Source organism: Durio zibethinus, chromosome 10, assembly GCF_047325235.1.
Source record: "Durio zibethinus cultivar Kanyao isolate XHJ-2024 chromosome 10, ASM4732523v1, whole genome shotgun sequence".
In the NCBI taxonomy this organism is placed as follows: Eukaryota; Viridiplantae; Streptophyta; class Magnoliopsida; order Malvales; family Malvaceae; genus Durio; species Durio zibethinus.
Genome location: NC_143171.1, coordinates 10,001,564 through 10,026,747, shown reverse-complemented (window position 1 = coordinate 10,026,747; position 25,184 = coordinate 10,001,564). Strand labels below are relative to the sequence as shown.

The 25,184-nt window shown below is 29.1% G+C and overlaps 1 protein-coding gene across 8 annotated transcripts; it reads left to right on the top strand.

Annotated features, from left to right (window-relative positions):
• Positions 1-719: 719 nt before the first annotated feature.
• LOC111291741 (aconitate hydratase 1) lies at positions 720-7,194 on the top strand. Of its 8 annotated transcripts, none has more exons than XM_089766746.1 (20): positions 720-873; positions 968-1,066; positions 1,344-1,504; positions 1,628-1,720; positions 1,855-2,040; positions 2,268-2,429; positions 2,669-2,813; positions 2,915-3,057; positions 3,134-3,190; positions 3,282-3,355; positions 3,471-3,546; positions 3,910-4,095; positions 4,557-4,624; positions 4,713-4,831; positions 4,919-5,040; positions 5,230-5,328; positions 5,415-5,894; positions 6,160-6,258; positions 6,468-6,710; positions 6,817-7,194. In XM_089766746.1, exons 1-20 carry the CDS (start codon positions 870-872, stop codon positions 6,889-6,891), a joined length of 2,691 nt encoding a protein of 896 aa, XP_089622872.1. In that variant the 5' UTR covers positions 720-869; the 3' UTR covers positions 6,892-7,194. The 8 variants fall into 8 exon arrangements, with proteins under 8 accessions (XP_089622872.1, XP_022739427.2, XP_089622871.1 ...); XM_022883692.2 differs by having other exon boundaries at positions 3,276-3,355; XM_089766745.1 differs by having other exon boundaries at positions 962-1,066.
• The last annotated feature ends 17,990 nt before the right edge of the window (positions 7,195-25,184 follow it).

Below are 25,184 nucleotides of genomic sequence, written 5' to 3'. Positions count from 1 at the left end.
TTAGTTTGAATTGATTTTTTTATTCGATAAAAATCAAATTTAAATATTATATATATGTATATATTAGATTTGAATTGAATTTTGAATTAAAAGAGAAAAATAAGAAAATCGACTAGAATAAAACTATAAATATTTACTTTATATATTTTTTAAATTTTTATTAAATAAAAATAATAATTTTATATCAAAATTTATTTAAATATATTAAAATTTTATATTAAAATAATATATAAAAATTAAAATTTTAAAATTAATAAATTAAATAAAATTAAATTAAATAAAAATTTATTATAAATTTAAATTAAAATTTAAAATATCATAATATTATATAATATTTAAAAAATCAAATCAACTCAATTGAATTCCAATCTTTTAACTTTCGGGGCAATATACTCTCTTTAATTGACGATAGCTTGGAAGTATTAATTATGATGTTCCGAAAATTAGAAGGATGATCAATTTTCTTTTACGCAAAAGCGTTTTTCTATTCCCCAATTCCCCTCCGGGTCCAAGACGAGTGGCGGCTCCTCCCAAAAAAATTTGAAAATAAAAATGATGCGAGTCGGAGTGCCCACCCGGCAGGAGCTAAAAAAAAAAAAAGAATATCCAGCATATTTTTGGATAAAACCCACGTGAGAATATACGACAAAGAAAACCACATCATACATTGCATCACCTCCCAATTCCGTTTTATTTTTCTTAAACCTTTTGCTCTCCTTGCTTTTTACCATGTTTAGTCTTTCAGCTCTAATAATAACAATATCTATCTGTCAATCCCAGAAAAACGAAGCCTCACCAACCCCAAACAAATTACCTCACTCTCCTTTAGATCTCGCTTCCGTCAGTCAATCTTTTCTCGGATCATTGCCATGGGTACTTTCATAATATCAGGTTCCTTTTCTTACTTCTTACTTCGATTTTCGTTTTACAGTTATTAACTCATTTTAAAACTTGATTTTAGCTTCAGAAAATCCTTTCAATACCATTTTGAAGACTTTGGAGAAGCCAGATGGTGGTGAATTCGGCAAATACTATTGTTTACCCGCTCTCAATGATCCAAGGATCGGTTAGTTCCTTTTTTTTTTTTTTTTCTCTCTTTTAGATTTTAAATTTCCTTTGGTTGCCGAGAAACGATAGGAAAATAGAATAAAATATGTGAAATGAAATGAATCTATGTGTTTTTAACCTAATCTGAAGTTTGTTGACTGATTATTCAAATCGGTTTACTTTTTAAGCTAATCGAAGCTGTGTTTTCATTTTTGTTTCTTTTCTCGCGTTTTCCCTTCAATCAAACAAAACCTGTTTTAGATTTTGGGTGATTTGAGATTGATGCTTCTGTGCAGATAAACTTCCTTACTCTATTAAAATACTTCTTGAATCCGCGATACGTAACTGCGATGAATTTCAAGTTAAGAGTAAGGATGTTGAGAAGATAATTGATTGGGAGAACACATCTCCCAAGCAGGTTGAGATTCCGTTTAAGCCAGCTCGAGTGCTTCTTCAGGTCTGCTCTGAATCCGGACTTTTACAATGGCGATTTTGTTTAATTATAATGTTGAGTTAATTTTTAATGCGAACTTGCATTGCTAGGAATCCTTGTTTTGTAATATTGTTCTCTGTTTTTCAGGATTTTACTGGTGTTCCTGCTGTTGTTGATCTTGCCTGCATGCGAGATGCTATGAACAAGCTTGGTGGTGATTCTAATCAAATTAATCCACTGGTAAGTTATACACTTATTCTTATGGATGCTATCGGACTAATCAAAGAAACGTTTTTTTTTTTTTTATTTTTCAATATTGAAACACCTGGAGGACTGTTTTAACTGTTGATATGTGATGAAATTATGATGTGTAGGTTCCTGTAGATCTTGTTATTGATCACTCAGTTCAGGTTGATGTAGCACGATCAGAAAATGCAGTGCAGGCAAACATGGAACTTGAATTCCAAAGGAACAAAGAAAGATTTGCTTTTCTCAAGTGGGGTTCAAAAGGATTCGATAACATGCTTGTTGTTCCTCCTGGATCAGGAATAGTACATCAGGTAACAAACATTTTTTATGTTACATGAAGAGATTATAATCAGTTTTTGATTGGCTGAAAAAAAAAAAAACTACTATTCTTGCAAATGATTAGGTGTAGTGTCAACGAAGGGGGGAAAGGAATTACATATTGCTACTGATGAGCTCTGTTTTGTAAGGAAATATAGTACATGTGTTTACCAACATGTTTGTGTTCTCTAACAAGAGTTTCTGTGATCTTGGTTTACAGGTCAATTTAGAATATCTTGGAAGAGTTGTTTTCAACACAAATGGCATGCTTTACCCTGATAGTGTTGTTGGAACAGATTCACATACAACTATGATTGATGGATTGGGTGTTGCTGGCTGGGGTGTTGGTGGTATAGAAGCAGAAGCTGCCATGCTTGGCCAGGTAAATTGCTTACTGCACTTATTATTAGGTTCTGTGTTATAAAAGGAGGGAAGGGATGGAGAAGGAAGAAAAATAGAAAATTTATGGAGCTATTTATGTGGCTAAGTTTTCTGTTAGCATTAATGCATTTCTTCTTTCTCCTAATACATTTCTGGGAGGGTGAACTTTTAATTTATGATTACTATTTTGCTTGCAAAACCTCCTAGTTAATGATTGTAAACTTGCCTTTTTCAATGCAGCCCATGAGCATGGTCTTGCCAGGTGTTGTTGGGTTTAAACTATTAGGAAAGTTGAGAGATGGTGTGACAGCTACTGATTTGGTGTTGACAGTTACTCAAATGCTGAGGAAGCATGGGGTTGTTGGCAAGTTTGTGGAATTCTATGGTATAGTCTTCAATACAACCACTATGTTGTCACTTATTCATTGCTTTTTGTGCTTCTTCTTTTATCTAATGGTACATGTTTCCTTCTACTGTTTTATGCAGGGGAAGGCATGCGTGAATTGTCATTGGCAGACCGTGCAACTATTGCCAACATGTCTCCTGAGTATGGTGCAACAATGGGATTTTTCCCTGTGGATCATGTCACGCTGCAGTATCTACAACTGACTGGCAGAACCAATGAGACTGTAAGCCCTTAGTATAAATCTTTGTTTCATTCGATGTATCAACCCTTGATTTACTGACTTGTATACAAACATGTAGATTGCTATGATAGAATCCTATTTACGGGCCAATAAGATGTTTGTGGATTACAATGAGGTAATATACACGTTAGGTTCTTTCTTCTATGATTCAAAACTTTTCAGCATGCAGTTTCTACTAAGAATTTGTTCTTTGAACTCAGCCTCAGATTGAGAAGGTGTACTCTTCCTACCTGGAATTGAAACTTGAGGAAGTTGAACCCTGTATATCAGGGCCCAAGAGGTAAAATTTTCTTGAAATGTAGAAACTGCAATCCTTTTAAGAGGAAAATTTTTGTATAATTTCTTGTATTCCTGTCATTTGTGGTGCGTCTGAGTATCTAGCTGCTGTATTGCAGGCCGCATGATCGAGTTCCTTTGAAAGAAATGAAAGCAGATTGGCATGCATGCTTAGACAACAGAGTTGGATTTAAGGTATCATTTGTACAAATTAGGGAGGGGTCTGTATTGTGCTTCTTTGGAACTGCTGAAGTGGTGATGAGGACATTTTAGATGTTAAGAATACTATGTGCATATAAAATAACACTCTTCAAATCTACTTGTAAGGGCGAGGTTAGATTATATTGATGATTCTGAAACTGGAGTGTGATGTCCTAACACAAATGATGAATTCTTGAATAGTAGCATGACAATGGTATATTGTTTGATCATATAATAAGAATATCTGGTCCATGAGTTATCTTACTAAAACAGCAGCTGAAAAAGAATTGTTAAGTTCATCATCGTCCTCTCCTGTTCTCTTCCCTGTGTCCACTTACCTGCATTCTCTTGTTACAGGGATTTGCTATTCCAAAGGAATCACAGAGCAAGATTGCAAAGTTTTCATTTCATGGGACTCCAGCAGAGCTAAGGCATGGAGATGTGGTTATAGCTGCTATTACTAGTTGCACAAATACTTCAAATCCTAATGTGATGCTTGGAGCTGCTCTGGTTGCAAAGAAGGCTTGTGAATTAGGATTGGAGGTAGGCTTTCTCTGCTTTCCTTCACCTTTTATGTCTATATGAATCTTCTCATCATCGAACTAATTGATAATGGATAATTCAATGTCCTAGATCAACTAGGTTAAGTAGCTCTTGAATTGCTGCAATGTTGGTTCTTTGTTTATTGCCACTTAGATTGTCTGTTTATATTGGTGAACATTGCAAGTATGAGCAATTCTTAAAATTGTAAAACACAACCTTTATTCACGTGGAAGGATTCCTAATTTTGTCTTGTTGAAAGGTAGCAATTTATCTTTTAGGTTAATCTCTTTAAGATAGCAAATCAATATATGGAAAAAGATGAATTTTCATTTTGCCTCACTTAAAATGATATTTTAACGTGGAAATTTTGAGGTTGTTTTTTCTGGTCAGAACGATTATATGAGTACAATTTTCTGAGCAATAAGCCTTGTTGTCATATTATTGGATCGCACTTTTAACAGGTCAAGCCATGGATTAAGACTAGTCTTGCTCCAGGCTCTGGGGTTGTAACCAAATACTTGCAAAAGAGGTACTTCTCATAAATCTATAGGAGTATATTAACCATATGATTAACATTCTTTGTTTTTTCATATTTCTGACTCAGTAATGCACTACAGTGGTTTGCAGAAGTATTTGAATCAGTTAGGGTTTCATATAGTTGGGTACGGATGCACTACATGCATTGGGAATTCAGGAGATATTGATGAATCTGTGGCATCAGCTATCTCTGAAAATGGTAAATTCTTTAATGAGAATATACTTGGTTGTCCTTGAATAAGAATGCTTGAAGCTGACATACTGGCTGTTTTTTACATGCTTCCAGATATGGTGGCCGCTGCTGTGTTGTCTGGAAACAGAAACTTTGAAGGACGTGTACATCCTTTGACAAGGGCTAACTATCTTGCTTCTCCTCCTCTTGTTGTTGCCTATGCTCTTGCTGGCACTGTATGTAGCTTCATGTCATTACAACTGGATTTCTGCTCATAAATTTATGTTCTTGAAATTGACATGTATACCACCTATAATGTCTTCTTCTTATCATAATTTACCTGCTTATTTTAAGCCTCTCTCTTAAGTTATTTACTTATTTGTTCTGAAGCATAAATGTAGTTCTCATTAGACGCAATGATGCAGGTGGATATTGATTTTGAGAGAGAACCCATTGGTACAGGGAAAGATGGAAAAAAGATCTTTTTCCGGGATATTTGGCCTTCTAGTGAAGAAGTGGCTAATGTGAGCTACTCAGCCTGCTTTACCTTGATTCCTAGGCTTAAAATATTAGGAACTAATATTGTTTTCCACTGTTGTTCTGTCTTAAGGTTGTACAATCAAGTGTGCTGCCTGATATGTTTAAAGCTACATATGAAGCAATCACCAAAGGAAATCCCATGTGGAATCAGTTATCTGTGCCTTCTAGCACCCTTTATTCCTGGGATCCAACATCAACTTACATCCATGAGCCACCATACTTTAAAGACATAACCATGTCACCTCCAGGTCCACATGGAGTGAAGGATGCTTACTGCTTGCTTAACTTTGGAGATAGTATCACAACTGATCACATCTCCCCAGCTGGTAGCATCCACAAAGATAGCCCTGCAGCCAAATATCTCTTGGAACACAGGGTAGATAGAAGAGATTTCAATTCTTATGGAAGTCGCCGTGGTAATGATGAGATTATGGCCAGGGGTACTTTTGCAAATATCCGACTTGTGAACAAACTATTGAAAGGAGAAGTTGGGCCTAAAACAATTCATATTCCCTCTGGAGAGAAGCTATCTGTATACGATGTTGCGATGGTAAATTATTACTCTTAATTCACCATACATTTCACATGTTATGACTTATTACCCTTGAAATTTAGCCTTTGCATTATGATCTATCTGAAGTCACTGTATTTATTTGTATGACTAATATTCATCTCATTGTACTTGAGAATTCTATTAAGATAAGCATTTCTATCAGGGAAATCATTTTGTGGAAGTTACATTTAAATATTTTCCTCCACCTAAAGTGATTTTTTATAAGTGAATTGTAATATTATTCAATTTTATTTATCAACAGAGATACAAGACTGCAGGACAGGATACCATAATTTTGGCTGGTGCTGAATATGGGAGTGGAAGTTCTCGAGACTGGGCTGCTAAAGGTCCAATGTTGCTGGTACGTTATTATTACTTTTTCTGGTACAAGTTAATGGTTCTTGGCTTTACTAACAAAAATGCACCATTCAATGATGCTATTTCTTTTTATTTTTGGCCTTTTTTCTGAACCTTCACTGCCTTGAGTTACAAGAATGTAGATTTCATTCTTCTCAATTTCTATGTATTTTTGTCTATTTCTTAATAATATCATTATGTTGTCGTACTCAGGGTGTAAAAGCAGTCATTGCCAAGAGTTTTGAGCGAATTCACCGTAGCAATTTGGTGGGCATGGGCATCATTCCCCTTTGTTTCAAGTCTGGAGAGGATGCTGAGACTCTTGGGTTGACTGGCCAGGAGCGCTATACTATCGATCTTCCTAGCAGTGTGAATGAACTTAAACCGGGTCAAGATGTCACTGTGGCTACAGATAGTGGCAAGTCATTCACCTGTACTGTACGATTTGATACAGAGGTAATAAAACAATTTAGTTATTATATGCCTTCTCTTCTTCGGTTATTCTCATAAGAGTGGGCTCCCGTCCTTGAAATTTACTGAATCTTTGATTACTAAAATGTAGGTGGAACTGGCTTATTTCAACCATGGAGGCATTTTGCAGTATGTCATTCGGAACTTGATCTGCTCAAAACAGTGATTCGGCGAGAAATATTTGTCTACAAAGCGGGGCATGTCGGCAGCTTATTTGATGGGTTGGCATTTTCGGACATGGGCAAGTAAAATTGCAGCAAAATTTATGAATAAAATTAGAAACCCAAGGGTGGGAAAATTGGGCATTACGATTCAAGGCATGTTTAGATATGCAGACATATATGGACCTTTTTCTTTCCTGTCCTCACCTAACTTTTTGGAGGAGGTATTGACAAAGGGAACAGGCAAAAAAGGAATATAAAGAACAAGTACTGTATTGTAGTGTTAATAATAAGGAATTTTTAAGCAAGTTGTGTTGGTTTCATAACATGAAGAAGATGATATGAGCCTGCCTGAGAGCTCTTAACTCTTAGCTTCAACTCAAAGCTGGCCTGGATTAGGGTTTTGCCTGGACAAACCAATTGATCCGAAAAATTGGATTTTTTGCAAACCGTTGGAATCCTAAACCCTAAATAATCTCTTAATCGAGTAGACAATTAATAAATTCTGGATTTTACTAACCATTATCATCCCCTTTCTAGCTTTAAATAAATAAATATAGGTAAAATTATTCAACATAAATGATAAAATTAGTCATTCTATTTTAATGTGTTCAAATTGGATTCATATATTTCATTTAATTATTGACTTTAATTAAATTGTTTATGGTTCAAACATTCTCTATTAAAATTGATGACACTCTATTAAAATTGATCACGTAGTATTTTGACTTATTGAACATAACTTTTTATTTACATGGCCATTGACTTTATTAATATGTAAAGTTTACGTAATAAAAAATGATGATGTGGCAAAATTTTTTAATACATCATCAATTTTTTACGCTAATTTTTTTAAAATTATATGGCTTATCCTATACTTTAGTTAAATTATGAAATTAATTATTTTACTTTATTGTATGATCAAATTTGATTTTTATACATTAATTAATTATCGAATTTAAGATTTGATCTAAAATAACATATAAAAAACATAAATTATTAATTCAATAGTAACATTTTTTTTTTCACATTTTGATTTATTAATTGGACTTAATTTGATAAATTAGGTTAATCTCAAATTAGATTATCAACTCAACATAAACTAAATTATATCTTTTCCTTATCTTTTATTTAATTTATTTAAATTATTTTTTGTTAATTTCTATTTTTAATATTTTTGAAATATAAAAATAGATAAAAAATAAAAAAACCTTTTAAAATGATAGAAATTAAAAGTTAGATAAAAAAACCTATAGTCAATAAATCTATATATACAATCAATAATAAAAGCAATTGTAGACATTCTACTTGTTTTTCAAAATTTTTTTTGATATTAAATAGGTTTTGAATTTTATTTCGACATTAGAATCTAAAATCATTCTTGAATCAATTGAGTTTAATTGAGAATTAGATTTTAAATCCAAATTTAAAGGCCTAAAAATATTTTATTTATTATTTATTTAGTTATTTTTATTGTTTAGTTACCGAAAGTTAAGAAGTTAAAGTAAAAAAAAAAGTAAAAAAAATCAAAAATTAAAAAAAAGGAAAATATGATAATTTTTTTAGAAAGATTAATTTAGAAAAATTCTAAAAATTTAACAGCAATCGATTTTTTTCGTTTTGATGATTTTTGAGTTGTTTTGATAAATTTTTTCTACAATCGTTAACTTTTTCATTCACTAGTTTTTATAAATCTCATTGAAATATGAATTCGTTGAAACTTGAATGAGATTTGTAAAGAAAACTGAGAGGAAAATGAAGCTGAGAGAGAAGAAAAATGAAAAATTAAAAAATATTCTTTATTTTTATTTTTATAACAAGTTGAAATGATGTTACTTTAGAAAACGGATCTAGTGCGACTCGTGTGTTGATTCATATATTAACTTTATTTACGACCCGACTTATTTATATTGAAAATTTTTTTTAATCTTTTATTTTAGTTTTATTTTATTTATTTTAAGTCAAATTTTAAATTCGATAATTAATTAATGTATATGAATCAAATTTAAACATATATTAAGTTAGAAAGATTAATTCCAAAATTTAACCGAAGTATAGGGATGGACTGTACAATTTAAGAAAGTTGGCGTGAAAAAATTATGTGTAAATAATTTTGTCATGTTATTATCCTTGATCGCATGGACTTTACACAACAGCAAAAATTACGAAAATAAAAATGTCAATAAAAAAAGTCAAAATTTCATGTCATTAATTTTATCGAAAAAAATTTAAACTATTAACAAATTGATAAAATTTGATAATTAAATAAAATATAAAAATTGAATTTGAACACATTAAAATAAATAAAATAATTCTACCATTTAATTAAAATACAGATGTCTATTATATAATTTAACCATAAATATACACAAACATCTGCTGGCCTCGCTAAGAGAAATTTAAACATTTTATTTTTGAGGGTACAAACAATTTTTACTTATTAATAATGAGGGTCCTAATGTCCCCCCCCCCCCCCTCATTCTTATTAAAATGAAGCAGCCAACGAACTCCTTTGAGTGGTTTCTTTAAAATCTAAAGGATTTGCCCACACTTATCCTGTTGTTTGGTTATTTATGAAAGTTGTTTTATTTTTACGAAATTCTATTAACGAGAAGCTCGACCGATTCTTCCATCTATTCTCTTTGCATTTTGAATTATGATTTATGATGGCCTTTTCCCCTCCTTCCGTTGGTTTAAATTAATAGAAAATGATAATTAATATTTTCTAGTCTTATCTCATTTTAAATGCATACCAAAACTCAAACCTAATATCTCAAATTGTTATCGTTTTATTGTAGTTATTTTAATAAAGGACTTTGCTAACAGTGTCTCAAAAGGAGAAGATTATGTAACGCAATAATATTTTCAAGTAATGCATTGAAAATCATCCATAAAATTATCAATTTTTATATTTAATATAAATTTATTATTATAAATAGTATATTAACTAAACTTAAAAAAATTATTTTTAAAGGCAATCCTTAATTAGTAAAACCTTTTAAAAAAAAGCAATTAAATATTCAAATAATAAATACCAACAACATTGACAAAAAGATTAATTTTAGCATTTAATTTAATAATTAATACATGATTTGTTGGTCAAAGAACAAAATTCCAATTCCCTGAATTGACTTCATTTATCTCTCTCGATCTCCTTTTCATTTTTCTTTTTAATTCTCTATTTTCCTCTACTATGATATTGAAAACCACCATTCGATTACCATAGCTTCATGAAGTTGGTGAAAAGAGTGAATATTTTTCTTTGTTAAGAGATTAATTATTAATTATAATATAATAGTAAAAGTATGCAAATGGCTTACGTATGGGCGAATTGGCATTACGGCACATGATTTGCAGCGGGCAAGTCATTGTTTAGCTTACCCACCAATATAAAGCAGATCTCAATTTGGAAATATAATATATATATATATATATATATATATATATATATATATATATCAGGAGACAAAATTATTGTGGTTAGCCTGAGAATTTTTTTTTTCTTCTACTCTCTTCAACGAGAAGAAGAAGAATTACATCAGCAAATCTTTTCATATTCCATCGAGCAAAAAATCCCAAACAAGTTGAACCATATATTCATTCTTTTGATATTAACAACTTGATTAAATTGGTGGGAATTAATTTGCAGCATACATAAATGATTCTAACTAGTTGGAGAAATCTGGATTTTTTTTACAATTATTGAAGAGATTAATGATTTTGCCGATGGAATGATCATATGGCTGCAGGAAGATCCTTCTTGACCTACAACTAAATCTTCAACTACTAATCAAATATAGATTTGTATATAATCTTTTTGATGAGGCAGCAACATAACCAATTTCCATTTTCTCGATTTTTTTTATATATTTAAAATTATGAGAGATTGAATCTTTATCAATGAAATAAAAAATTTAACACTTTATTAATAGATCATAGGCTAGTTATTAGCTTTCTTAATACTTCTTTGCTTCCAATTTCTCTTAAAATATTGAAATTGGATGCTAAATGCTACAATTTGATCAATATTTTACTTGAATCGTGTATTTTTAAAACATTTACCAATTATCCAATCAACAATATTATATGTGAGAATTATCATATATACTAGTTTTTGGTACGTACATAATGTGCATGTAATTTTTATTTTTAAAAATTTATTTCAATAAATAATTTTTTATATTATGATAAAAATGATAAATATTAATAATTTAATTTTGATTTTGATATAATATAAGTAAAATTTAATAACTTTTGATATAATTTTAAATTTGATAAAATTTTAGTAACCTTCGATATAATTTTGATAACTTATAATATAATTTTAGTAATTATTAATATAATTTTGATAATTTTTGTTGGCCTTGAATTGATTAAGAGTTTTGATTTGATAAAACAAAAATTTATCTAACTTGAATCAATCTTTTCTAAGCTTAAATTGAACATTTTTTCACCTTTTTATCTTTCCAAAATTCATTTGAGAACCAAAATAAGTCAAATTATCAGAACAAAACCTGATTGTGCAAGTTTTGATAGAAGGGATCGATCCCTTAAGGGAAGGGATTAATCCCCTCCTTACCAGATCGATCCCCTAGCAAAAAGGATCGATCTTGTTTTCTTCTAGAATAAAAATTCTTCAAATTTTGGCAAAAACCAATTGATCCCCTCCTTATAGGGATCGATTGGTTGGGGTTTCAAGTTGACCAGATTGATCCCCTCATTCAATGGATCGATCACTTTTTCATACAAAAAGTTTTCATCGTGCAATTTTTCACAAAAGAGATTGATCCTCCCACATAGAGGATCGATCAGTTGCTCAAACAGAATGCTCCACAAGTCTGAAAATCCAAAAAAGGGATCGATCTCCCCAAATAGGGGATCAATCACTTAAAGACTGATTGATTGGGTAAGGCAATTTAGGCACAAAATCGTGCCTTCTCCATTATGAACCAATCGATCCCCTAAAGAAGGGAATCGATCCCTTAAAGGCCAAAAACTCCCAACGGTTATTTTTGTCTGAAATTTTTGTAGGTTTAAAGCAATAAATGCAATCCAACGGCTCTCAACTTTTTTTTACCTATAAATAAAGCATTCAACTGTAGATTAAGGGCAACAAGAGCCAAGAAAACTTATTGCTATTCACTTACCAATTTACTCAAGCATTCAAAGCTGTTCTAAGTAAAAAAAGTATAGAATTCATATAAGTTTTTCTTTATTTTCTTGTCTAAACTATTGTGTACTTTAAATTAGCAAACACCCATCCTTTGAGAGGTTCTTAAAGTTTGCAAAACACTTCAAAAATTTTGTATTGTGAGTTTGTAAGCTTAAGGGGGAGGATAACCCTTAAGAGTGTGTAGTGTTAAGTTTGTAAAGCTTTAAGAAGCTTGGTTGTAATCTTTAAATCATAGTAGATTGAACTCTTTGACAAGAAAGGCTAAGAGAGAGGATGTAGGTGCCTAATGAAGGACCGAACCTCTATAAATCTTGGTGTCAAATTCTCTAACCTTATTTCTGGCTTCTTTTCAATTATTGTGCTTATTTGCTTAGATAATTTGTTTGGCTAAATTTGTGCTTATTGAATATTATTTTTGAAAAATCTATTAAAACCAATTCACTCCCCTCTTGGTTTATTTCAAATCTTTGAGCTAACAATTGGTATCAGAGCTAGTACTCTTTTTTATAGGTTTAATAAACCAATAGTGATCTTAAAAATGGCTTAAATAAATATGGTAATTAATCTGAAAAAACCATCATTAAGCTACAACAACTATAGTAGCCAACAAGAGGTGTGTCTCATGGTAAATGAAATAGTTGCAACATCTCTTGAAAGTGAAGGGCATTCAATTGTAAGACCCCTTATTTTTATTGGTGACATATTGGAAGACTAGGATAAGGTTGTTCATTCAAGCTAATGATTATGAAATTTGGAGGGTCATTGTAAATGGTTTTTAAATTCTAATGAAGATGGTGGACAGTAGGGAGGTGATTAAGCTAGAGAGTGAATGGGATGTCAATGACATGAAGATGGCTTAACTCAATGCCAAAGCAATGCATACACTCTTTTGTGCATTATGGTCAAGTGAGTACAATAGAGTTTTCTTGTGTGAAAATACAAAAAAAAATTGGAATAAGCTAGTTGTTACTCATGAAGGTACTAATCAAGTGAAAGAGACAAAAATTAGCATGCTCACTTACGATTATGAGCTATTCAAGATGAAACCAGATGAAACCATTAGTAGATGTCAAACTGCTTCACCGACATCATTAATAGTTTAAAGGCTTTTGGGAAGACTTACTCAAATGTGAAAATGGTGAAAAAAATTTTCAATAGTCTATCAAAAAGTTGGGAAGCCAAAATGACAGCTATTGAAGAGTCCAAAGATTCTCACACACTCTTTTTGGATGAACTAATGGGCTGTTTCCTCACTTATGAAATAAAGATAAAAAAAGGACAAGAACCAATCAAGAAAGGTGGCATTGCTCTCAAATCTACCTTTCAAGAAGATGAAAAAAATTTTAGACAAGAGGAGGATAATGAAGATGAAAAGATGGTCATGTTTGCAAAGAGATTTAAAAAATTCATGAGGATGAACAAGTTCTCAAGTAGAAGAATAACATAAAGGGAGATGACTAAATGAGAATAAAGTAGAAGAGAAAATGATCAAATTATTTGCTATGAATGTAACAAACTAGGTCACATTAAACTTGATTGTCTTTTATGAAAAAAACAAAATATGACAAAGCAAAAAAAAAAAGCTATAGTAGCAACATGGAGTGATAGTGACTTCTCTGATGATGAATCAAATGAGGAAAAAGTAACCAATCTATGTTCCATGGCTCTTGATGAGTCTAAGGTAACCTCTAATTCATGTGATTTAAATTCATACACATTTGATGAACTACAAAATGCCTATGATGAATTAGCCATAGAATTTGAAAACATGAACATGAAATATTAAAAAATGGTCTCTAAATTGAAACTTAAAAATGAATCATTGACTAAAGCAAAAGAAGACTTAGAAAAGAAAATTGAGCTTTTAAAGTTGAATGTCAATGACTTGACTAAGAAAAATGAAAATTTGCATAATTCATTTTTTAAATTTTATATGGGACATCAAAAGCTTAATGACATACTTGAAACACAAAGAGCTTTTTTTTGATAAAGATGGACTAGGTTATAATGGTGGCAACAAAGAAACTCATTCAAAGAATTTCCTTGTTAAGCTAAATGATTCATCTAGCAGATGTGCATATTGTCATAAATTAGGTCATTCAATACAATATTGATCTTTGAAGAAAATCACTTATAAAGGTAGCTCATTAGGAGAGTGTGAATTTCAAAATGAGTTAGCATATCTCAAGATGAGATTACTAAAACGAAGTGGATTTCAAAAGGCATAAAAATTATTAGTACTAACACTCAAGGACCCAAAAAAATTTGGGTACCCAAAATAAAAATTTAATTATGTTTTTGTAGGTGGATAAGCATTGTTACAAAGCCAATTCAAGCAAAAACAATCCATGGTACCTTGATAGTGGATGCTCAAAACACAAAATCGAGGATAAAACTCTTTTTAAGGACTTGAAAGCTAAAAGTGAAAGAGATGTTACATTTGGTGACAACTCTAAAGGCCAAATTGAAGAAATTGACTCCATTGGTAACAATTCCTCTACTACTATTGAAAATGTTTTACTTGTGAAAGGCCTCAAGCATAACTTACTTAGCATTTGTCAATTATGTGATAAAGGATTTAAGGTTGTGTTTGAATCCATGTGCTATCAAGTGATTGATATCAAAACTGACAAACTTGTTTTTGTTGGACATCATTAAGAAAATATTTATGTAGTGCATCTAGATGACCTATCCTCGAAAAATATTTGTTTTATGGCTAAAAAAAAATGAGAGTTGGATTTGGCATAGAAGGCTTGGATATGCAAGTATGCATGTAATTTCAAAACTTTCTCAAAATAATTTGGTTGTTGGTTTGCCAAAATTAAAATATGAAAATGACAAGGTTTGCGATGCATGTGCTCAAGGAAAACATAGAAGAATTTCTTTCAAACCTAAGAATTGCATTTCAACTACTAGACCTCTTCAACTACTTTATATTGATCTTTTTGGCCCTATTAGAATAATGAGTCTTGGTGGAAAACAATATGGATTTGTTATTGTTAATGATTTTACTAGATTCACATGGATTCTCTTTTTACATTTAAAGAATAAGGCTTTGGAAAAATTCATCACTTTTAGCAAATACAAAATGAAAAAGATTATTCAATTACTAGTATTAGAAGTGATCATGGAAAAGAATTTGAAAATCTTAGCTTTAATGTATTTTGTAGTGAAAATGGTATTAGCCATAATTTTTCTGCTCCTAAAACTCCTCAACAAAATGGGGTAGTAGAAAGGAGTAATAGAACTTTAGAAGAAATGGCTAGAACCATGCTTTGTGAAAATAATTTACCTAGATATTTTTTGGCGAAAGCCATAAATACTTCTTGTTATATTATAAATAGAGCTATGATTAGGTCAATTTTGAAAAAAAACTCATTATGAGCTTTTTAAAGGAAAAAAGGCCTAACATAAGTTATTTCATCCTTTTGGTTGTAAATGTTTAATTTTGAACAATGAAAAAGATGATCTTGGTAAATTTGATGCAAAAAGTGATTAAGGGATTTTCTTAGGATATTCTGTGAATTCAAAAGCTTATAGAGTTTTTAACAAATGAACATTAGTGGTTGAAGAATCTATATATGTTATTTTTGATGAGTCTAACCCACTTTCGAGAAATGTGCTTCTTGATAATGATGATGTAGGTATACTTCAAGAATAGATCAATGATACACCTCATGACATTGAAGAGAACAATTGAAAGAAAGATGATGAGTTTCTAGAAAAGCCACAACACATAGAGAGAGCCAAATCATCATAGAGAAATAAGGTATGTCAAAGATAATGAAATTATTGGTGATCTAACTCAAGGGGTAAGAACTAGATCTTCTTATAATGTATGTAACTATGTTACTTTCCTATCTCATTTTGAACCCAAAAATATAGATGAAGCCTTAGGAGATGATCATTGAATATTGGCCATGCAAGAAGAATTGAACCAATTTGAAAGAAGCCAAGTATGAAATTTTGTACCTAGGTTTAGTGATCATCCTACTATAGGCACAAAATAGGTTTTTAGGAATAAAATGGATAAGCAAGAGAATGTTTTTAGAAACAAAGCTAGATTCGTAGCTCAAGGGTATAGTCAAGAAGAAAGAATTGACTATGATGAAACTTATGCCTCAGTTGCAAGGTTAGAGGCCATAAGAATGTTGCTTGCATTTGCATGTTTTAAAATTTTCAAGCTTTTTCAAATAGATGTCAAGAGTGCATTTCTTAATGGCTTTATAAATGAAGAAGTGTATGTAAAGCAACCTCTCAGTTTTGAAAATCCAAAATTTTCAAATCATGTTTATAAATTGACAAAAACATTATATGATTTAAAACAAGCTCCTAGAGCTTGGTATAAAAATTGTCAAATTTTTTGGTAGAAAATGGTTTTAATAGAGGAAAGGTTGATACTATACTTTTTATTAAAACAAAAGGAAAAGGCATTCTCATAGTGCAAATTTATGTTGATGATATTATATTCGGTGCTACTAATGAAATTCTTTATCAAGAATTTGTTAAGATTATGCAAGATGAATTTAAAATAAGCATGATGAGAAAACTTACATTTCTCTTAGGACTACAAGTAAAGTAAACAAAAGATGGCACCTTTATCAATTAAGCAAAATACATTAAAGATTTTCTCAAAAGGTTTGGATTGGAAGAATCAAAGCCTTGCTTAACACTAATGAGTACTTTAACAAAACTTGACAAGGATGAAGGAGGTAAATGTGTTAACTCTAAACTATATAGATCTATGATTGATTTATTGCTATATCTTACTGCCAGTAGACCTGATATTATGTTTAGTATATGTTTATGTGCTAGATTTCAATCTTCACCTAGAGAATCACATTTATCTGCTGCTAAAAAATTTTTTAAGTACCTTAAAGACACCTCTAATTTAAGATTATGGTATCCAAAAGGTTCATCTTTTGCTTTACATGCCTATTCAGATGTGAATTTTGGTGGGTGTAAAATTGATAGAAAAAGCACTTTCGATACTTGTCAATTGTTTGAAAATATGCTTATATCATGGTTTTCCAAGAAATAAAATAGTGTTGCTTAATCTACAATTGAAGTCGAATATATGGTAGCCGAAAGTTGTTGTGCTCATGTTTTATGAATTAAGCAATAATTGGAGGATTTTAGAATAGCCATGGATCATATTTTCATTAAATATGACAATACTAGTGCCATCAATCTCACTAAAAATCTAATTCAACACTCTAGAATCAAACATATTGAAATTATGTATCATTTTATTAGAGATCATGTTCAAAAAGGTGATATTGTGCTTGAATATGTTAATACCTTGCATCAATTAGCTGATATCTTCACAAAACCTCTTGATAAAGATAAATTTTATGTAATTAGAGGTGAACTTGGTATGATTAATGTTCCTTGAAGTGAATTTCTTGATGTTATGATGAATAGTGCACTATTGATTGATCAAATATGTGTTTATCTAAATTTTTCTGTGGTTTGTGCATGATTGTATAATGCATGCTTGAATAGGCTTGATATTGTGCTTGAATATGTTAATACCTTGCATCAATTAGCTGATATCTTCACAAAACCTCTTGATAAGGATAAATTTTATGTAATTAGAGGTGAACTTGGTATGATTAATGTTCCTTAAAGTGAATTTCTTGATGTTATGATGAATAGTACACTATTGATTGATCAAATATGTGTTTATCTAAATTTTTTTGTGGTTTGTGAATGATTGTAGAATGTATGCTTGAATGAACATATTGCATGGTTTTTAAATCTTTTAATTAAAAAAAAATGCTGCAGCAAAAACCAATCGATCCTCTTTGGAATGGATCGATTGGTTTCTCACCCCGTAGCCAAATTAAAAGGAAAACATAGGGAATCGATCGATCTCTTTGGGACAGGATTGATCAGATGTGCATCCAGTAGCTAATTTTAGTTGAAACTATACAGAATCGATCGATCTCTTTGGGATAGGATTGATCAGATGTGCATCCAGTAGCTAAAAGAAGTTGGAAACATGTAAAATTGATCGATCCCTTTTAGGAAAGGTTGATCGGGTATTCAAACAGTAGCTAAAAGAAGTTGGAAACAAGCAAAATCGATCAATCCCCTTCAAAACCAATTGATCAGTTTCATGAAAGAACCATAACCGATCGATCCCCTACTTCAGTCGATCGATTGGATCGTGTCTCTTTGGCATGATAAACTCGGGTCTTCCTCTAGTTTGATCGATCATTTTAGTTTTATTCTCTTATTAATCTTTTTTCCAAACTCATCCTTTCTAAACCCTAAACACTCCTAGTCATTTCTCATCCAAACTTGATCCTTTTTAGCTACATCTTTTGTAAATTTCTTCACTCCAACTTGATCTCTTACCAAAATCCCTCTTTAAAACCCATTAAATCCCATAAAAATTGATACCCATCTTTTATCACCCTAAAAGGTTGATCTACCATACTCACTTACCTTTCTTGCATCACACACATATATTTTACTCTTCATCACCTATTATCATAAATTCACTCATCAATTTCACCTCAATATGGCCCCAAAAACCAAAGTCACTATCGAAAGAAGAAATCCTCCAAAGGAGGCTTCAAGCTCAACAATAAAGCCATCTTTCAATCAAAATTTCAACAATCCATATGCAAAAGACCGGTATGAGATACATTTTGCACATCAAGAAGTAAAGTATGGAAGGGTAATTTTACTAGATTTTTTCTAATCAATAGATTTTCCTTACCTGTATGCTTTTGAGTAATTTGGATGGTTACATTATTTATGCATGAAAGGTCTATTATTTGAGAATTTAGTAAGAGTTTTCCATAGTAATGCTAGCTGTATCCAAATTAAAGGATCAAATAGGCATTACTTTGATAAATTCAAAACTTATATGATGGGGAAAGAAATATTAGTTACCAAACAAGTGCTAGCTGAAGCTTTTAGGTTAGATGATGAGGGAGAAACAAACACTAGATGTGACATGGTGTAACTTGTTCATGACATTTTTAGCAATCATAATCTACAAGTTGCTCCCACTCAAGCCTCTAGGTTATCCATGCATGATAGATTGTTACACCTCATTGTTACTCATGTTTTAACACCTTTTGAGACACAATACTTTGCCATTAGAAAGCAAGATTATTGGTGGATGTATAAGATAAAGCATAAACATAAACCAAATTTGGTGCACTTCACTTTTCATGATATGATGATGATAGTTCAGAATAGAGATTATACCTTGGTATATGAGTATGTCATAAGTAATCTTTTGAGGCATTTGGAGATGAATACTAGAGGAGACAAGCAGATGGTATTCAATGACCTATTTAGTATTTTTAGGGCTCTTACACTGCATAGTATGGGATATGTTCAAAATACAGCAAGATTATGGGTTAAAAAGGGTGATATTAGAGCTGCACAATAAATGAAAGAAGAGCAAGAACCTTTAGATATGCCTGAACCTCAAGATGAATCCTCTCCCCTACCATTTAATACTCAAGAAGCCTTAAAGATGCTTATGCTTCAAATGAACAGCTTGTATTCCATGGTTGGCAATATGAACACCAGATTGGAAACTATGAAAGAAACTCAAAATGAGCTGGTAGCATAAGTTTATCATCTTCGAGTTGACATTAAGCAAATGAGGTCTACACATCCGCACATGGGGTAGCCTTCTTCTCACTCTCTTTATCCTCATTAGTCTCTCCATTCTTCACCTCCATCTTAATGAGCTATACTAGTGCCATTCCTTATGTTTTCTCACATCTTTGTATATCCATATTTACATTATGGTTTGTAAACTTTGGTACTTGATATTTATATTAGTGAAATTTATCTTTCATTCTCATATGGCTTGTGGCATTGTGGCATGTGATATTGTTGTGTTGTTTGATGCTTGATATGAATTTAAGTGGCCTTGAATTGATTGTTCTCTCCTTTGGCTTTACTTCATCCTTTTTGCTATGACAAAAATGGGGAAAAATATTGGTATGAAAAATTTCTTTGATGATCCTAATGATATGGATGGTTTTAGTGATATGGATTTTGCTTAGTTGCCTTAAAACTCAAGTGTAGATAATTATTCAAGAAGGGAATGATTTGGATTTTCTCCAAATTGTTTTTTAAAAATAAATTTCAATAAATTGAATGAAAATTTAAAATCAATATATTTTTTGATGAAAATATGATGCAATGAACAATAATTAATGCATCTTGAAGCAAATATAAATAACAATGAAAGTAAGGACTATAGGGATAAAGAAATCAAACTAAAAAATTTATAGAAGTTTGACCTTTCTTTAAAGGCACTTACGTCATTTTCCTTAGCTACTAGCTAAGATCAATCTACTAAATGAATCAAATTATAATTCCTATTATTTTCAAAGCTTAAGATAGCAACCTCTTTTTAGGCTAAAATAACAACCTCTAATTCTTTACCTTTCAAGGCTAAGGTAGCAATCACTAATCTCACTAAATGAATTTCTACAAAAACTCTCAAACTATTCAAGAAGATGCCTTACCTCTTGATTATAAAATAGCTTAAATGTTTTGCAAACTAAGAATACCTCTCTAAGGTTAAATGTTTGCTTAATGGCGTACAAGAAATGATAAATGAATAACAAAAATAAGTTGAATACAATAAATACGAAAGGTATAAACTTTAAGCTCTAAAACTCTTGATTTTTTGAGAGATATGAATGTATGGCTTGTTGGGTGCTTGCTCCCATGTTTCATCCATCATCTTGATGTGTTAGAATGCCTTATTTATAGAGAAAATGAGTTTATAACCATTGGGGATTGATTAGAAGTGAAAATGCTCATTGAAGATTTGAAAAATTAGTTGTTTAAAAGATTCTACGAAAAAATCGATTGATTGGGTGGAGGACCCGATTGATCTTATCAGCTAACTGATCGATACCTTCTTATAAAAGATAATCTTTTTTGGCCAGTTTAGAATTTTGTGGCTTTCTGGTTAAAAACCTAATCAATCCATTCCTTTAGGGGATAATTGGTTTTTCCAAACCCTAGACCCAATTGATCCTGTATCATAGGGGATCAATTAGTTTTGTTCAAAATTGAACTTGGAAACTTTTCAGGTAAAAAACCAATTGATCCTACGTAAGAAGGGATTGATTCTGTCAACCAGAGGATTGATTTGTCTCTTAAGGGATCGATCTTTTCTTCCCATTTTTTCACAAAATGTTTTTAAACTATGGAAATAAGTTAACTTGTGTTTTAAAACAATTTTTCACTGGATAAAACACTTAAAAATTTCCAAGTTCTAGCAAATTAAACATCATTTTGATAAACATATTATGTATTTTGTATAGAAATAATAAAACTTAAGAATAAGTACTAAATAAATCTATTTGCAAAAACATAATCAAGCTTATTTAGCATAATATTTTTTATTTTAAAATAAGGATCAATTTAAGGCTAACAGATTTACTACTAAGTTATTAATGGCATATTGCTAAATTATCAATGATTTACTATTAAATTAATGTTGATTTATTACTAATTTATAAATGATTTACTACTAAGTTATGACTGATTTAATACTAAATTGTTAATGATTTACTATTAAATTACTGATGATTTGTTATAAAGTTATAACTAAATTACTATTAATTTATCAATAATTTAATGCGAAGTTATTAATAATTAATCAATTTGCTACTAAGTTTATTACTAATTTGTAACTAAATTATTAGTGATTTACTATTAAGTTATCAATAATTTACATCTAACTTATTAATAATTTACTATTATGTTATTATGCATTTACTACCATGTTATCATTAATTTATTACTTAGTTTTTGATTATCTACTATAAAATTATCACATATTTATCACTAAATTAACCATGATTTATTATCAATTTATCATTGATTTATATTAAATTATTAATGATTTACTATTAAGTTATCATTGATTAGCTACTACTAAATTATATTGATTTACTTTTAAGTTTCCAATAATTGATTACTAAATTATCCTTTATTTGCTATTAAATTATTTATGATTTACTACTATGTTTATCAATTAATTACTATTAAACTAAAATTAATATATTATTAAATTACCATTAATTTACTACTAAGTTATTAGTAATTTATTATTAAATTATCAATTATTAACAACTAAGTTATCATTTATTTTTTTAACCTATAATTGATTTACTAATATGTTGTTATACGTTTCCAACAATGAAACATTAAATTTAAAAGTTCACTAATAATATATAAGATAATTTTTTTATATAATAATATTATTATTTTATTTAAGTTTAGAATTTTTTCACTAATTTTTTAATTGAATAAGTTATGCTAGGTTTATTCCAGTCCTCAAAATGAAAATTTTGACTTCGTTTCCACTAGTAACCAATTTAATCTTTAGCAATTTTAAGTATAAAAAAAGTTATCAATGATTGACAATTAAGTTATAAGTTATTTAATTCTAAGTTATAAATTATTTACTATTAAATAATCAATCAATTACAACTAATTTATGAATAATTTTTCATTAAATTATGAATGATTTACTATTAAATTATTGGTGATTTACCATTAAATTATTGATACTTTTTTATAAAATTATAACTGATTTACTACTACTTTATTGATAATTTACTAAAATTTATGAATGATTAATTAATTTACTACTAAAATATTACTGAGTTACAATTAAGTTATTAGTAATTTACTATTAAATTATCAATAATTTACTATTATATTTCTATTATTTACTATTATTTAGTCATTGATTTACTACTTAATTTTCAATTACTTATTACAAAATTATCATCGATTTGGCATTAAACTATTTATAAGTCTCTACCAAATTATTACTGATTTATATTAAATTATGCATGATTTACTATTACGTTATCATTGATTAACTATTATGCTATCAATGATATAGTACTAAGTTATACTGATTTACTTTTAAATTTTCAATGATTGACTACTAAGTTTTAATTATTTCCTACTAATTTTTAATTGATTTACTACAAAATTGTTTATAATTTACTACTATCAATTAATTACTATTAAACTAAACTTCATTAACTATTAAATTATCATTAATTTACTATTAAGTTTTTATTGATTTATTACTAATTTATCAATAATTAACTATTAAATTATCCATAATTAACTACTGAGTTATCATTTATTTATTTTTAAGTTATCCTTGATTTAGTACTATATTTTTATGAATTTACAACTATATTATAATTGATTTACCATTAAGTATTACTCACTTATTATTGTATTATTATTGATTAGCTAAAAAAGTTATAATTATTGACTACAAGTTATCATTCATTTACAATTAAATTGGCACTAATTTTCTACTAAGTTATCAATAATTACTACTAAGTTATACTGATTATATTTAAATTTTCAATGATTAATTAGTAATTATTAATTATCTACTACTATGTTATCATTGATTTGTTTACATATATATATATATATATATAAAACAACTACAATGTATGTTATATGATGTAAAAAAAGAAAGAAAAAAAGTTTAAATGTAAATAACTTGAAATGCATGAGTAAATGCTCTTAATTTACTATCAGTAGTTTAGCACATAATAATAAGTTAAAATCATAACTTTTTATACTAATATAAATATTAAAACTAAATTAAATAAATATCACTATATTTTAAGTCAACATTTCTAAATTATTTCTTCAAATTTTTTTGTTCATGATAAACTAGTACATATTAAGATAAACTCCAATGATGATTTGATTGAATTATTAGTATATGTGTTTTCATACTTGTTAAAGAAGTACAATTGCATATAAAACATTGAAAATTTTGAAGTGTTCTATCATAAATAGAAGTTAAAAACTTTTCCTAATATTTTTACCTTTAAATATATAATTTTGAGTAAAAATTTTGTTATATATAATAAAAGTGATGGAACAAATTTACTAAATAAAATTTATAAAAATTAAACATATAACAATTTAAAAATTATTAATTCATGATAATTACTTTCTACTAAATAAAAAATGGTATATTTTTAATTGTTACTTTGTTTTTTTTATTATAATTCAAAATGATATTTTGATACTTTTATTCCAATTAACTTCTCTATTTGAAAAAAGTAAAGAATATTTTAAGGAGTCATAACAACCTAAATAATATTTAACTCTATGTTATCTTCCTTAATAAGTATGAACTTTGATATCTCTTTCAACTAAAATGTTTGAATTGTTTTCCTCAACTTATATAGTAGTAACTTGATCAATAAATAAATGATTATAAACTCGCTATTTTAGATTAATATTTTTACAATACGAATTTCATAATTCTTAAAAGAAGATGTATCCTTTAATCTTAGCAAGACTTGGACATAATGACTTTTTTCTAGAATTATTGTTAGTATTTCCTTTTTTTTTTTTGCACTTAAATTTTTATTGTATTGTATTCTCATTCTATTATTAAATTTGTTGTTGATGTCATAAAAGTATAGTTAAAATAATATAGACTAATTAACTCAAGTTTGAAACAATTCAAAACTCCAATAGAGTATAAATAAATTTTTTACTCATTTTAAATTTTAATTTAATTAAAAATAATATAACACAAATAATTATAAAAATGAACTAACTTGAATTAATTTTAATTAATTTTTAAAAGTCAACAACTTAGGATTGATATAAATGTCACTAAACCTCCAGTGAAGTGCGAATAGCTTAACCTTTTAGCAAAATCGCATTATAAATATTGTTTGGATAACATCATGTTTGCTACATTTACATCTTTGATTGCATTGGAGAGTTAATTTTAGATTGGGGATTAAGGGTAAAGTGGACCACTAGTGTTTCAAATGGACCTTTGTACCCCCAAAAAAATTAATATTTTTTTATATTGATTTTATAAAAAATTGTGAACTAACTTTATTAATATTTAATTTAATAATATAAATTAATAAATAAAAAAATTTTATTATTACATACATAAATTTTATTATTGTTTTAACTAAAAATAGATAACTACATAAATAATAAAAATAAAAAATTATTTGATATATTACTCTTATTTTTATTAATTTTTAATTATTTATTATTGAAATTATTATTTGACATAAAAATAATTTAATAAAATTTTGA